Raw genomic sequence first — 16,176 nt, forward strand, 5'->3', positions numbered from 1 at the left:
AATACATGTGTTGTTATTATTGGCAGTAGAGTGGAGGCTGGCCTGAATTTGTATCCTTAAGCATTTTGGATCCTGTACAGTTGGATCCTGGTGGGGAGCACATTGACTCAGAGGATGTGAACTGTTGAAGCAAAGGTTAAACACAAGCGCCTCTTTTTTTTTGGCACTTTAGCTTTGAGCAGGCTATGAAACAACATTCACATAAAGAAAATACAATTCACATTCACATAGTGCAAGAAAATGATTGAAAAAACCACATTTACATAATCCTATTCATGCAACTGCGTGTTAAATAATATGTAATAGAGGCAATCTCTACTGTTTAGCCATCTTTGCTTAACACATCAAGTCTATGGGTGGGATTTGTTTAGTTAATAAAACAGTCGAATTTGTCAAATCTGAGCGTGAATATAGATGAACATTTACGACACCTCAGCAGCACGTTTTAAAGGTACAAGCCAGCTCAGTCATATTTGCCCCTATTTGGAAATACGCACCATGTAGTCGGGGGTGTGTTTGGTTCGATGTTCCCGGGCTTTGCAGTTGCGCACTTTGCCCACTAGAGGGCAATAAAGAACATGTCACCCTGTATCACCCGGTGAAGCTGCATACAAATTGAGCGGGCTGTGTCAAGGTAGATGGATTTAGCAGCACTTGACCGGAATATACAAGCGATTGTCCTTCAAAACAAATGTCCTCCAAGACATCAAACGTCTGCAATTTTAATTGTTGAGAAGTTCAAATCAGAGATTGTCGATATTTTAAATGACTGTATTGTAGTTTGAATAAGGTTTTTTATTGGCATGACAGGAAACACGTTTTGACAATCAATCACAGACAGTCAGAGTAAAACATAAGCTTAAGTGGGTCTGTGACAGAGAAACTACCAGTGGTGCAAATTATAGCTATATGAATAAAACCCTGAAAAACACAGAGGCAAAAAATCCCATTTTAAAATATTTGATTCACAAGACATTAACATGTTATTAATATCAAAGATTTCACATTAATAAGTAATTTAAATGATGCACTACACTATCTCCATGGTGTTATATGCCCATAGACCGTAAATATTACGGTGCGTCTTATTCTGAATAGCAAAGCCGGAAGTCGTTGTTCTTCTTTGGTCTAACTTGACAGACTAAAGGGGTTTGTTGAGCGCGGTTAGCTGTCTGTGATAGTGGAGAGGGAGAGAGAGAGAGAGAGAGAAAGAGAGAGAGAGAGAGAGAGAGAGAGAGAGAGAGTGCACCCACCCTGGTCTCTTCGTCAGTCACATATCAAACCCTCCTTCACTCGGCGCCTCCTTACACAGTTTCCACCGGCCGTCTGTCTGCTGGGCGGACCTCTACTTTTACACCCACATTTAAAGTTAAATCCACAAATCTCTCCGGAGCTGTCAAAGTAGAAGAAGCGAGAGACAGGGGAGCGACATGGCAACGACAACCTGTACGCGATTCACAGACGAATATCAGCTGTACGAGGAGCTGGGGAAGTGAGTATCAGTAGTTTCTACTGTGTCTCTGTCAAACTGTAACAGATCATAAACATGGTGGGAGGTTGATCTCCAGGCAGTGCAACGCTGAGCGACTGTGCAGGCCAGCAGTGTTTGTGCGTGTGCATGTGTGTGTGTGTGTGTGTGTGTGTGTGTGTGTGTGTGTGCGCGCGCTTGCATGCGTTTGTGTGTGTGTGTGTGTGTGTGTGTGGGCGCGCGCGCTTTCTTTTCGGGATGACAGTTCTCAAAATACATTACTCTCTCTCTCTCTCTCTCTCTCTCTCTCTCTCTCTCTCTCTCTCTCTCTCTCTCTCTCTCTCTCTAACTTTTCGGTGTATCAGACGCTTGCTCTTTTCAGATGTTTGGTCCAGTTTGTGTCCCATATTTGCACTTTACATCATCTGGATTTTGTTTTTACGATCATTTACCTAAACACGAGGTTTCAGAAATGGCTTCAATTGAGTCACAAAATAAAGTATGTCAGAAAAGAAATAATCAAAATCCGAGCATGACCTTTGACATGGACAAGTATTTAAAGATAATCCGATGTGTTTTTACTCCAGTGTTGGTGTATGGACTTGAGCTTTTGACCTTGTTTAGAGTTGTTTTAGTCTTCTGACAACTTAAATCGATTTGACACCATAGGCCATACCTACACATTCACACACTGATGGCAGAGGCGAGGCAGCTAGTTAAGTTTCTGGCCCAAGGACACATCGGACATGTGGCTTCAGGAGATGGGGCTCGAACCCCTGACCCCCCCAGTTGTCTGGTATTGAGTTCTTTATACATGACAGTTTCAGTGTGATTTCCTATAGAAAGGAACATAATGAAAAAGGCAATGAAAGTAACCCAAAAAAGTTTTACAGCTTTTTTTTCTTTTAACTTGTCTGTTTTAAGTCCTGAAGTCTAAATGTGCATTTTTTGTTGTAAAACTTTAAGTTTAAAAGCTTTATTGCACATTATAGGCACAAGTCTTTAAGTTTCTTTTCAAGTCTTTTTTGCTGTATGGCATCAGATAAGATATGCAGCTCACTGGCATTATAGTCAAAAACAACTTCATCCTCTGCAGCTAACTGTCAATCTGAATTTACAATAACAATAACGCTAATTGTCTCAATATAATTAATTATCGCAATATAATTTTCCTCAACTTAAATATCACAAATGTTTGATGAATTTAAACCTATAATTACTCCAGAAGACATGTGGGGCTAAAACGGCCACAAACTTTTTCCACCATTTGAAATAGGACCCGGCCAATATGGGATTTTTGGGGCCGATACCAATATCGATATTGAGTGGGGGGAAAAAATCAGATACAGGTACACCAGGCAATCGGGGACAGCCAGAAAGAGACTGCTGGTGTTGATTCTCAAATTAAATGATATTTGACTGGTGAATACATTTAGTAATATCTGTGATAAAATAAGCCGATACCGTCTGTCACTGGATAAGTTAACAGCTGATATTACTGGATGTCCGATGAATTGGTCGAGCTCTAATTTGAAACAATATCACCCATTAGAACACATGAAATGTTCCTCTGTTCACGTGTCAATAACAAATGGTTAAACCACAATTAACCGTGTGGTTTGTTCAACTATCTCTGAGGAGCAAAAGTCAACCTTTAAATTCTAAAGAAATAATGATTTATTGAATATTTGGACAGATCTCCATTTTTTTTTTTTGGTCACATCGCTCAGCCATAAGTCACACCATAAGGAGAGTGCTGAGGAACAATAGAGAAATCAGACTGACATGTTTACATTGCTGCTGTAAAGTGCCATGCATATCTCTAACACTGTTTGACTGCATGTCAACCTTTACTGACTGATAGATAGAGATATTAGCTGTTCACCATCCAGCCTGCGTCCATGTTACTATTGCCACAAGAACATCAAACCCCCAAACCTGAAGTGGAGCTGTTCAAACTGAGGCATGCAGTACGTGGTGTTTTTATTTGTGACTGACAGGAGTTAAAGGTCAGAGTTTCTCAAATCACTTAGACCCTTTCTTTTTTTTTTCTCTCTCTTCGGTTTATTTACACGGCTCATGACAATTATTACATGGTATGGATGACAAACAGATCACACAGTAATAACAAAAGGAGGCAGTATCACACGGCATGGCCAACATATAACAGACATAACAACAACAGAAGGGCATTCAAGAAACAGCACCTCAACCCGCAAAACCCAGGGACATGCATATACAGTAGACCCATAATATGTGAAATACATTATGAGACCCACATACTCCACATGCAACACAACTGATGTAACTAACCTGCCAAGAAGATATAGAGAGACATCTACAAGTCAATATTCAATTTTCTCCATACAGAGAACTACAACCATCACACAGGAAGCCTGCCTGTGCAGCTCCTCTATGGCAATCTTAAATGAACCATTATTATTATTTATTTTTTGTATAGTTTATGTTGACTGTGAGATATTTCAAACAATGGATAGTCTCTACATTTTCATCATTGCATACAAACTTTAGTTTACTTTTATTTACATTTCTACAACCTGAAACTGTAACTTTAGCTTCTATCAGTACAACAGCGAGTGTGCACCGCAGCCTGTAAATAAACATAAACAAAGCCTCAGTGACGTCACCCATTGGTTGCTCAAGGGGACGCTTGAAGCCGTCAATGACGGTTGCCATGTCGAAAATAGGTGTCTCAACCTATCTTTGGGTCAACCTGTAACAGGCAAAGAGCTGATGCTTATAATCACAGCAGTGCTGATATTCAATACAATATACACTTCCTCTTATGTGAAATTACTTCAGTGCAAAAAATGAACACGCTTCGCTGTGATGTTGTGCAGACTGGAGAGAGGTTGTATCACTGGGCTGCTGTACAAACTGAAAAGAGATGGTGTTCGTGCCACTGTCAGCTTCAAACATGTCTGTGACAATAGAACTGTAGTGAGCTTCGTACAGCCCGACTGCACTGTAAACCAATCAGTTGCTCATTTTGTATTTATAAAATGATAATTAAATGGGAGAGGGTTTTTTTTTTTTCCCCTCCATGAAACTAGGTCACATTTGAAGTTCACTGTTCTGTTGTGAATCAGAGCTGGCTCCAGAGAAATGTAGGCTACAACATTTTCAGAAAGTGTCTTTCAGTCGTGCATGAGGTGTGCCTTTTCTCTTCTCCACACTAATTAGGTGGGCTATTATAGACTGGGCTGTAATCAACATATATAGCTGGTTCTCTGCTTTAATACACAGGAATGAGTCCGGTCTCCAACGTTGCATTTCAGCCATGCTTATTTCATCCCATAAGTAACAGGACATATTATTAGAAGGGAAGGTTTTGCCTTCCTCAATCCAATATACCAAACCCAGTGAGACTTGAAGCTTTTGATTAAATATTTTGATTTATTTATTTTTTGTGGTGAAAGCAAGTGTTCAAAACGTGTAGGCCTCTTCTTGCTCGGATAAATTTGAGTTTCCACACAATCCACTCCAGTCAAAAGCGGCGGCTTTGACGCTCCCTGTGAGAGAGACTTATCAGCACACACTGTAAAATATCTCTCCTACACCTTCAGTATCTTATTATTCACACCGTCCCATCAAGCTTAGAGGAAAGAGTGCAGGTGTGAATGCACCCTCATGATAACGCTACGCGCTGAACTTCTGTCAGACTAATCCGACGTCGGAGGAGAGCTGCACGGGATCACTCTCTAATGGTGTCACTTTCAGAGCCAAGCTTGTGACATTTCAGAAGATATTCTTTGCATTAGCCTGTTGTTAATGGAAAGTTTGCCATGCTTTCTTACAAAAAGGTTTTTTTTTTTTTTTTTACTGAGATGAGTTTTGTATTTGGTGAGCTGCAACTTTTCAGATCCCATCAGCTGAGTTGCACATTTCAATACCCTTGCGTGTTAAATTAGGATTTTTTTTATTTTTCTCCAAATTTGAAAATTGAATTCTTAGAATTATTTTGGCTTAAGGAGAATAAAAAAAAAAATATTGCTGAGATTTTGTTGGCTTGTAAAAACACACCACACTGTAGCAGCGCTCTGCTTGTTATTATCACATGTTCATTACCTCAAAACTAAAATTAGACTAGAATCACACTGCCTGCTATCACCATGTAGTTTGTTATCGGCACATGATTGGAATTGGACTGTTGCATTAACTTTCATACTCACTCACTCCTACCAAATAATCAGTCTCTGTATCTGGGGCCAGTGACCAACGCTGGTGTCTGTTTTTTTCAACATTTCAAACTTCCATCAGCTTTTTGATGAAACCATGTGCTGACACAGTACTGAAACACTAAGAGACTGGACTACGCAGAGTTTTGGGTCACCTCGTCTAAATCTCCTTCAGTTACTTTTTCAAAGTCTCAGGTCAGCTGGTGTCACTACTGGCACCTTTGACCCTGACCTTGTTGGCTGTCTGTAACTGCCCCAGTGTGGAGCCAGACCAGAGGCTCCATTGAACACCTAAGACAGGGGCAGATCTTACCGATATAGACAGTCAGTTATCTGCAGAGCAAAGAAACATTTTCTGATAGAATGTATCAGCCGCCTGTTTTTGATAGATATCTGTGTGTTAATAATGCTCATATTCAGTGGAGACAGTGTGACCTTTAATTGGCCAAACGCTGTACAGCGATTTATTCTGTGTGTGCGTGCACACCTGGAGGAATTCACAGACTTGGACTAGAAGAATTGCAGAATCAATAATGAATACACAAAGATGCAATAACAGCCGAGCGTAGTTGTGGCGCTTTTGCAGTAATGCAGTCGCATGTGTTGCAGTAAAATGCTAATTGTGAAGAGCATTTTGAATGCAACACATACAGTACACCTGAAGGAAATAGGCTGCAAACTTAACACCACAGATGTAATCAGGCTAACCCTAGAGTCGTACCTAGAACGACACCAGATCACTCCAGTCAACACACTGATCCAAAACCATGACAAATAATATCCAACCACCCGCTGCCTTTGTTAGTACTGTAAATTATCACAAGACAAAGATAAACCAGAACTCCTCACTGGGGGTGTGGCTTGATTCATGATTTTAATTTTGATTAACTTGATTTTCTAATATTAATACTTTGTTTCATACTTAGTGCAGTCTGCTGGAGCACAGAAAACTTGCTTGCATATTTACTTTCGTGCAGGGGAGTCATTCCTGGCTAGTGATCCGTGCTACCAACATTAGCTTGTTTGCAGCGTTGGTAATATATAACCAATACTGTATGGCCTTGTCAGCTGCAAGTTTAGAGCACGGCAAAGGGCAGTGTGTCAATAAAGTCTGATCCAGTTTTAATTAGCGCTTTGTTTCTGTGTGACTTTGTGATAAAGGCTGTAACCAGATTTGTTGCCTGGTCCAGAATAGGAAAGTCTTGGTTATTTAACTTCACTATAAGACATGGTCTTTTTTTTTCTTGGTTGCAGCACAAAGTAATTAAACGGCAGTGCAGTCACTTTCTTGCATGTCAGAAGGTGTGAGTGTGATGACTGTGGAGACGGTCTGTGTCTATCTCTAAAACTTGACCCCACCTCACATTTGATCAAAATCAAGAGTCCATTAAAACAGCAACTAAATAGATCACTTGTTGTTCTGTGCTCTCCGACAGAAAGGAATACATCACAGTTGTGAACAGGTTGAAGTTTCATATTTGTTCACCAATCTTCGAGTGAACAAAAAACCTTTATCCAGCCATGTTGTCAATAAGCTAAATATTTACTGTACACAGTGTGCTGCTTGTCTACAGCTCCTGCTTTTTTCACCTCATCACATCCCTGATGAATTGAATGGAGAAGACGATTAATTTGCACGGTGGTGCAGTTGTTTTTTTTGTTCTGTCACATCACAGCAAGAAGTAAATTGAATTGAATTGACTTTATTCTCTCCTTCGGGGAAATTCTCTTCCACAGCACCGCTTACTGTCCAAACAGACAAGTCCCACCAAAGAACATGTCTGTAGCAGGTCCAAAGAAATCCTTCAGTAGGTTAATTAGTGACTCTCAATTGCCATATGTGTGAGTGTGAACTTGAATGTGTGTGTGTGTGTATACAGTATGTCAGGTATGTCAGACCTTTGATTGCCTGGTGAGAGGGTGTGTCTCTCGCCCAATGACAGCTGGGCTCCAGCAACATTTGGAAAATTTGAAGATTCTTGACTGCATCCATCCATCCTCTCGTAACAAAGTCAGAGTAAAATGGTGACATTTGACTCTGGAGACATGTTTTAATGACTTGTCTGTTAGACAAAATGATTAAATTGTGTTCCTTTCATGTGTTTGTGTTTAAGCCTGTTTCAGCACTTCTCACATGCCACACACGTATGCTTCACACAGAATATGCTGACTGTGTACGAGAAACCTCATGGGGGCTTATTATGAAGATACATTCTGGCAGTATATGTTCTTTAAACGGAGATAGCTGGAGGTAACGTGGGCAAGTGGCATCAGGTCTGTTCTGCATCCACCCTTGAATATGCTAGCTTTCATTAATTCAAAAGTAGTGCAGATTCATTAAGGTGTGCAGATGGCTTTAAAAGTTAATTTATGAAACAATTCCAAAATTTGGGGGTTATGATGTAAAGATGATGGCAAAGTTATCCACTGATTTCAGTGTAGAAAAACTAACTGGGTGTTTTTTTGTGTGTGTTTTTCAGGGGAGCCTTTTCAGTGGTGCGCAGATGTGTGAAGCTGTGTACAGGACAGGAGTATGCTGCCAAAATAATCAACACCAAAAAGTTATCTGCAAGAGGTAAGCACATCCATGTATCAGCATTTTTCATCACAGGTTTCTTTTGTGCTCATTTAGTCTTCTCACCACGTGTACTGTCCTGGAGATGGGACTACAGTGTTCAGTCTACTTGATGATTTGTAAAATACAGTCTCACAAAAAAAAAAAATCAATAAAGCTGAATTTATTTTTTTTTCCTCACCTACCAACCACAATGTGTAACCGCACTAGAATGATTCAACTGTTCATAGTTTCTGTGTCCCAGTGGTCAACTCCCCACCTACAGTGTAGACACTTACATAAGAAATATCAAACGGAAATTATTCTTTCACAGGGATCTGCGTGGGATGACATTTTACCAAACAGGGGTCTCTGTGAAAGAAAAGCAAGACGAATAAGCAATAACACTGAAAGAAAAATAGCTTTTGTTGTACTCTTATTATCAAGAGCTTCATTGATAAGCTGTTTAATTCATGAGTCAATCAATAGAAAAGTGAACGCTTCCTTTTTGAATGATATGGTTGTTGGTTGGTTGCTGCAGGTTAAATCTACAAACTTTCTCCTTTTCTTTGTCACTTATGGTAGCACACAAAGAGGTTCTTAGTTTTTTCTGTCGTTGGAAGCATTTTAAGAAATAGTTCAGATTTATTTTTCCTGAAAACTTTTAGCAAATGTACAGGACAAGATAGCAGCATTAGACAAGTTGCACTACTTTGTCCAACATGACGCTATAATTAACACAAGTTAAATGTCCTTACAGTAGCTTCATATGAACACTGAATGCACTAAGCACATTTATATTGATTGTTTGTAACATTTGGTAAAACATTCAACAACTACACCCATTTTAAATGTCACTGCATGAAAGTCCAGGTGAAAACTATTCAAATTAATTATTTTGTCAATGTGTGTTATGACAGTTCTATGTATTTATTACCCATAAATGTTTTACTGAATAAAAACAGACACATGAAGCCCCTTGATTGGTGTCACATGCTGTTCAGCCAGTAAACGGTTTAGGCCAAAGCCAAGGCTAAATGCCACGGCCATGAGAAGTGATCCAGCTGCACAGAGCTCACTGTGGCTCTGAACACTGCACTTGCCTCATGTAAATCTCCTGCTGCCTCTCAGGCGTGTAACCTGAGCCCACTGCCGAGGCCCTGCCAGGTGGCAGCATGCTGTCACTTGACTGTTACCCTGCCATTACACAAACACGCAAAAACACGCACACACAAACACAAATGCATATATGGTGCCTCTGCTTGTGTGTAAAAATGTTGAGTGTGGTGGAGCAGGCATTTTAACCGGCATCAGTAAAGGGTATGAGCTTTGAATGTGCGGTCATATCTGTTTGTCTCAATCAGGATCACATGATCTGGCTGTTAACCTTTTTGTGTTATTTATACTTAGCTTTAACTAATTCTGAAAATGTCCGTAATGTCTGCAGTGCATGAATGGATTTATGCTGTTTGTTGTGGGAGTTCAAATTAATTGCAAACATTTTTTGATAATGCGTGAATCAGGTTGAGGCAAATGTTTGATTGCAGGTAATGTAAATGTGAATGTCTCCACCCTTTTTTAATCCGATACAACAATACACCAGATCTACCTCTGGGATGTTAGAAAAAACACGACATTTATAGGCATTATGTCAGGGGATCACTGATCACTATTTACTATTTTTAACATTTTTTTTTTCTTACACATTTTTCTTAAAAAAAAAATAATAATAATTATTGTCCAAGTTAGTAACAGATAATTGACAATTAAACTAGATGCTATTCAGACCAGAGCTGGGTGGTTTCAAGGATAAACCAGCTCATGACAGAAGAGCATTATTAGAAAAAGTTGGACTAAATTGGATATTGTGTTATAAGGCTAAGAATAATTTAAAGTGTCTTAAATGTGAATTTTAAAAACAACTATAGCCTGCTAGTCTAAAACTGGAAACCATTCAGATAATAATCCAAGTTGAACACTATTTAACAAACTCATTTAACACGGCTAGCTAAGAGATCTCAGTGTCAGCTGGTAATCAGTGCCAAATTGGTTTGCTGACTGTGGCTAATGTTAGCAGTGTGGCTAATGTTACCAATGCCAGAACCGCCAACCTTCCCTCCTCCTTACAGGTTCATGTCGACATGCTGGTTAGGTGTGGCTTGGTCATATGGCTGTATGCAGGTTTAACCTGACAACATACAACTTTATTTCATTTTTAAAATTTATTTGCTACCAAACTGTGCTGCTCCTATGAGATGATATTTATTCCCCTTTGCTAGCTTATGTCCCGTTACTTGATCATTATGGCAGTCGCAGTTAACCGGAGAAACAGCACCGCCTAGTGGTGGTTGGCTGCGGTATAGTTTAGACATGCAGTGGTGGACTATAGCATTATGGACCTGACTTGTTAAAATATATCAATAATTAGTTAAACTGATGAGCAAACCTGACTAGCGAGGGTGTTGACTTTAGTTGTTTAGCTGGCTAACAGCACACATCCCTGGTAAAGACAGAAGTAATGTGAATCAATGTTATTTTTAACTAACACTGTCATTTCTTACAACTCTTAACTCTAACGGCAAACTTTGAAAATGAAGCAACATTAATATTTGTATAGTCATAAAATTCACTGTGGAGAAATACTTAAAAAAAAAAAGATTCAGTTATTAAGAGGTTTGTAGAGATCTGATGAGTTTTTTCAAGTGTTTGAGCCTCTTTAGTCAACTTTGACCATCTTCATTTTAAAGTTAGCTACTTTCTTTAAGTGAATCTTCACAGAATTAACGTGACTCTTCAGTTTACTTTGACTTTTAAGAAGCTGCTGCGTATACTGGATTTTTTCTTTTCAAATTGACTGTACATTATACTTGGTCTGAACCGAAAGGGAAGACCCATACAGGAAGTTATTATAGCTTTAAACATGGTGGAGCATTTCAGAGCTAAGAAGTCATAAAATTCGCTCCAAAGTTGACAAAAACAACAGAGCTAAAAGAAAAGAAAACAACTTCTGATATCAATGCAAACACAAACATCTGATTGTCAAAAAGTATAAACTGAAAATCTCAGGGGTGAAAACATGACAACTTTTGTCAAAATGTATTTTATCTGAGATTTTTGTTCTGTCACCATCAGGCTACCTAAATTATTGTAAAGTGATAAAACTGACAGATCTGTTTCCTGAACTATTGTGACAAAATATTTTCTGTTTTGAATGTAATACCTACTAAAAAGTGTACAAAACCCAGCAAGCAAGCTTTTATTATAATTTACCTTTTGAATAGAAAAAGGAAAAACACACCTTCCTTTTGGATGCTCTGTCTCTTCATGCATGGCAACAAATCTATCATTCTTATCACATTTTAACTATATACAGTATAGGGGCAGTCATGAGCTTTAAATGAGATTAAATCCATCCTAGATTATCCTGATGCTATTAGCATGAAGCATAACAATTAATCCCAGTGATTGGCTTGATGTTTCTCACACTAACACACACACACACACACACACACACACACACACACACACACAGATTAAATAATTGAACTACAGGTTCTTCTATCATTGGCCCTATATATTTCACCCTGGCAGCGTTGAAGTGCAGCTGCTTGAAGCTTTTCCACCATTTTTCTGAGTCACATTATAATCTCCCTGCATGTACATTTGATAGGAGGACTGATCTGACCTGACTTTGTGGTGCGCAATGCTTGTGCTGTGCCCCTTACTAATGGATGAGCTGAGCTCTGTGAAACTGCAGAGCAGCGGCAGAGCTGCTGCATACTACTTCTACTCCTGGTCCTATTTATAGCTCCATGACCTATCCGACATGTGCCGCTACTGCCAGGTTTATGGCACTCATGATGACATGCTGCTCTTATTGAGAAATGGGATTTGTTTAAGTTTAGTTGTTGTTATATTTGTGAGGTTGGAGGTAAGGTCAGTGAGCTGAGAGATGCAGCAACTTGAAGAGAAGTGTTTGTTTAGGACTGGCAGATGGAGACAGCAGCCGAGGGAAGGGAGGGGTCATACGAGAGAAGGCACCCCAGGCACTTGGCAGCTGAGGGCCATGCGCCTGTACGCCTACATGCCTTTAGCACGGGACTCTCATCTGACTCCCTCTCCCTCTCTCTCTCTCTCTTTCTCTGACACACACACTTGTACAGATATTCAGACAGTCCAGGCAGAAGAGCTTAGATAAAGTTTACTGCACACTGAATGCTATCAATAAACCATTACAGCAACGACAAAAAAACATTTACTTTTTAATTAACTCTAAGTACTTAAAGACATGACTCATAAGTCAGTCCGTTGTACAGAGGTGATCTAAGAACACAGTCTCTAGGAGTGAGAATTGGATACTTTACAATCAAATATTGGACATTGCATGTCTTTCCACAAAACCACAGTTTTCCTCTGTGCGAAACATATTCAAACCTCGCTGCCACACCGCGACCCCCTGCAGCTGCAAAAAACATTTATTTCCAATCCAACACATGTGAGGAGGAAATGTAGGACAGGTCTGTTGGGCATGTCCTACAGCCAATGACAGAGCATGTTTTATTGGCTGTGATCTCTGGGCAGGGGTTGCTGTATGGGTTATTAGTTGATCATGAAAGAGGGACGCTGTGCGTGTGTGTGTGTGTGTGTGTGTGTGTGTGTGTACATGCAGCTGTGCGTCTGTAAGTGTGCGGCGTTAGATTCACCTGCAGTGCAGTCGCAGTTATCTGACCCGGTTTGGCCAGCCGTCTTTGTCTCAATGTCACATAACCAGGCCAGATGATGTCATAAACCCTAATATTATTTGGGCTTAATATAAGGAGACACCTCAAATATATTAGATATGAAAATATTTAAAGCATGTGTACCTTTGTGAGCGTGCTATCTTGTGATCTTTTAAAATCTCACTTGATCTCACAGGGAAACGAGAGTGAAGGACACAGCCTGAAAACAAACTAATGTAATACTTTCAAGTGAGATTTTTTTTTAAAGAAAGCAGAAAGCTCTGCAAGCCTGGATAAGAAATGGTTTTGGAACATCATGATGTGATCAATGTCAAGGAAATTGTCAGGACTTGACTCCACACAATAAGACTCCTTAGACTCAGATGGATTACGCTCATGAAGGTTTATACATCAGATGAGAAGGCCAAGTCATTGAGATTCAACATCACACTTGAGGTTTAGTGTCATGCTCAAACATAACTGCTAGATCAAAAGGCTCTGCATATATTTAAAAAGATACTGTATTATCGCCATCAGGGTCGTGACACATTGACCCATCTAGACTAATCGATGACGTCCAGGAGCTTGGAGTGAACAACAAGTTCTCCCAAACATCCTTACAGATATCAGGAAGAGCTGTTGACTCCTTGGTCTCTAGACAAAGCTGAACTGTATCAGTCCTGACTGACATCAGGAACAATGAATTAATATCACACAATAACTAAGTCATTACAGAACTTCTATGAGAGTATTCTTGAGATGAGAACTTTCACCTGTTTACAGATGATTTCTAGCTAACACAAGCCTTAGGACTTTAATGTTAAGAATTTCTTATAAACACTGTTCGCTCCATTTCCTTACAGACTTTGGGAAGAAGAAAAAAAAAACTTTGGATGCATCTGTGTATGAGCATAGAACTGCAAAGGATAGAATGTACACAGTAGTCTGACACTATGATATCTCTGCTTTAGTGGTTTCTTATCTTTCACAACCTACTGTAATATGGCTGTAGATTACAAACCCTGTTTGAAACCAAATCTTCCCAAAGTAACTGTGCCTTTCCTTACCTTTATGACCTTCATTTGTGGTTTGGCTTCTTTTTTGTTTTAGATACATAACCACCTTATGATTCCCATGAAAGAGTAAAGCTTTGTCGATGTATAAAGTCTTCACTATCCTTCTTCTATCCTGCCATTACTCTAAAAATCAAGAAATCCAACAATGTATATTTGCCGCTGACTTAAACTTGGCTGCCTCGTGACCTCTCTGACATTTCCCAACTGGCAAGCGCCCTGCTTCTGTTGGGAGTCCAATGTCCTGAACAGAATGGTTATATCTGGCTGTCTTTGTGGCGTTCTTTTTACATCTCCTCCCCTCTTGAGACCTCCATCCTCACTGATGATTAACCCAGTTGTGTCCCTCTTCTCTCTGCTCCTCCAACATATAGATCTCCTCAGACACTACCTGACTGAGAAGCCTTCTCTGGTTATCTCACTCTCTGAACACTTAGTTCTCATGTTCCTCTCTGAAACCATCTCCTTTTTGTCCCTTTTTCCACGTTGTCTTCCGTTCCCCCTCAGGACCGGTCGTCAGCCTCTTTCCTTTCTCGTCTCATGTCTTATTTAACCAGCTGCATCAGAAGCAAACTAATGGTACCTACTCATCTAACTGATTGACTGTTTGACTGGCTAAATGAACACTTGGCTGTTTCAATAAGCCCACAGATGTTTCTAGACCACTCAGGTCTGTTGACTTCACGATAGTAGCTACTTAAGCCAAACACTTTGAACCTTTAGAGTTGACCAAAGCCTGCCAGCGTTTTGTAGAGCAACACTAGATACAACAAGATATCAGAGCCTGTGTTTGGAGCTGTGTGTTAGCTGTGGAGTGCATGACAAATTGTAAGTTTGAAAGGAGACACAAACATTAGGACTCTGTCATTGGATTATTGATGTGTGTTGTGTTCTGTGTTTTAAGGCTTCTGTTAAACATGTTGAAGACAGGAAATTATGAACTGCAGGCAATACACCTTTAAGGTAAAATGTGGACCCCATTTCTGTTTACCTGGTGCTTCAAAAAATAGGCACCTTCAGGTAAAAGGCTTTTGGGACATGGTTTCTGCAATCACTACATTTTGATGCTGAGTCAAATCCAGATGCAGCTGGCAGTTTAAGACACTATCTGCCTCCAAAGATACAGCATCTGTCCTCAAACAGATGTCCTCAAATGTCTTAATGTTTGATCCACTACTATCGCTGCCTACACCCTCACACCTCCCCTCACCTCAATGTTATCGCACGCACTACAGACTGTATGCCCAGTTGTGCCGTCTTGAATGAGTATGGTCTGCAGTGGGCGAATCATCTGTCAGTCACTGTGTTGGCTAAAGGTTTATCTCCAATTGATCCAGCAGGCCTGATAAAGCTGGGATAAAGAACATGAATAGCAACCTTCCTTGATAAAGGGGAGGTTTTATATCTCACTTTAAGTCAACCTCTGCGAGCTGTAAATCCCAAGGCAAGTTCACCATGACTCATGGTTTCCAAAATCCCAAAGCATCTCGAGTTAAGTACAGTTCATCATATACATCACTGTATTCTTTTTAGTCCACATACAGTATTTGTGTTTGTGATTAAACCAGTCTGATGCATATACCTACTGGACATGGTCTTGTAGTTTTTACCATTTCATTTAGCGCTGTAATATCCCCTTAAGTCTGTAGTCCTTGAAAGACGTGTAGAACACAAAGGCTCAGTCAGCCATCTGGTAGACTAAGCTCAGACAAGCGGTTGCACTTGTAGAGTAATGTCAGCAGATGCCACTGACAGAATGGAATGTGATACTGTTCTTATGACATGTAGTAGGAATACTCAAAGTGAACAACACAAGTGGACAGTTGGGAATTTTTAAAAAGCCAGATTGATTTGGTCAGAGCGTTTTAGCAGGCATGAAGTCATGGCAGTGCTTTGTTGAAATACATGAGGGCGAGTTTTAAGCCTAATTTATACTTCTGCGTCGCGTCGACGCCATGCCCTCGGCGCCGTAGTTGAGCATTCGTAGTTCTGCATCGAGGGAGCACATTGCTCTGCAATTCACTGCAAAGCTGCTAGGGGGCAGTGGCGACGAAGGAGACGTTTGCGGAGTTGGTCTGTTCGACAACTAAACCAATCGAGGCTGAAAACAGGTGAATTTAATACACTTGTTAGCTCTCTGAAGAACCTGGATGAAAAAATG

General features: G+C 40.1%; 1 protein-coding gene across 33 annotated transcripts in view; it reads left to right on the top strand.

Annotated features, from left to right (window-relative positions):
* The first annotated feature begins 1,262 nt into the window (after window positions 1-1,262).
* Window positions 1,263-16,176, top strand: part of camk2b1 (calcium/calmodulin-dependent protein kinase (CaM kinase) II beta 1) — a 66,551-nt gene continuing 51,637 nt past the window's right edge. For 8 of the 33 annotated variants that reach the window (XM_079337194.1, XM_079337203.1, XM_079337183.1 and 5 more), the window contains exons 1-2: window positions 1,269-1,492; window positions 8,148-8,242. In XM_079337194.1, coding sequence (XP_079193320.1) covers window positions 1,431-1,492; window positions 8,148-8,242 — 157 coding nt within the window. In that variant the 5' untranslated portion in view covers window positions 1,269-1,430. Of the gene's footprint in view, window positions 1,493-8,147; window positions 8,243-16,176 lie in introns of all 33 variants that reach the window. The other 25 variants (XM_079337197.1, XM_079337191.1, XM_079337182.1 and 22 more) reach the window with 6 other exon arrangements.

This window comes from Symphodus melops (assembly GCF_947650265.1).
Source record: "Symphodus melops genome assembly, chromosome: 1".
Lineage (NCBI taxonomy): Eukaryota > Metazoa > Chordata > Actinopteri > Labriformes > Labridae > Symphodus > Symphodus melops.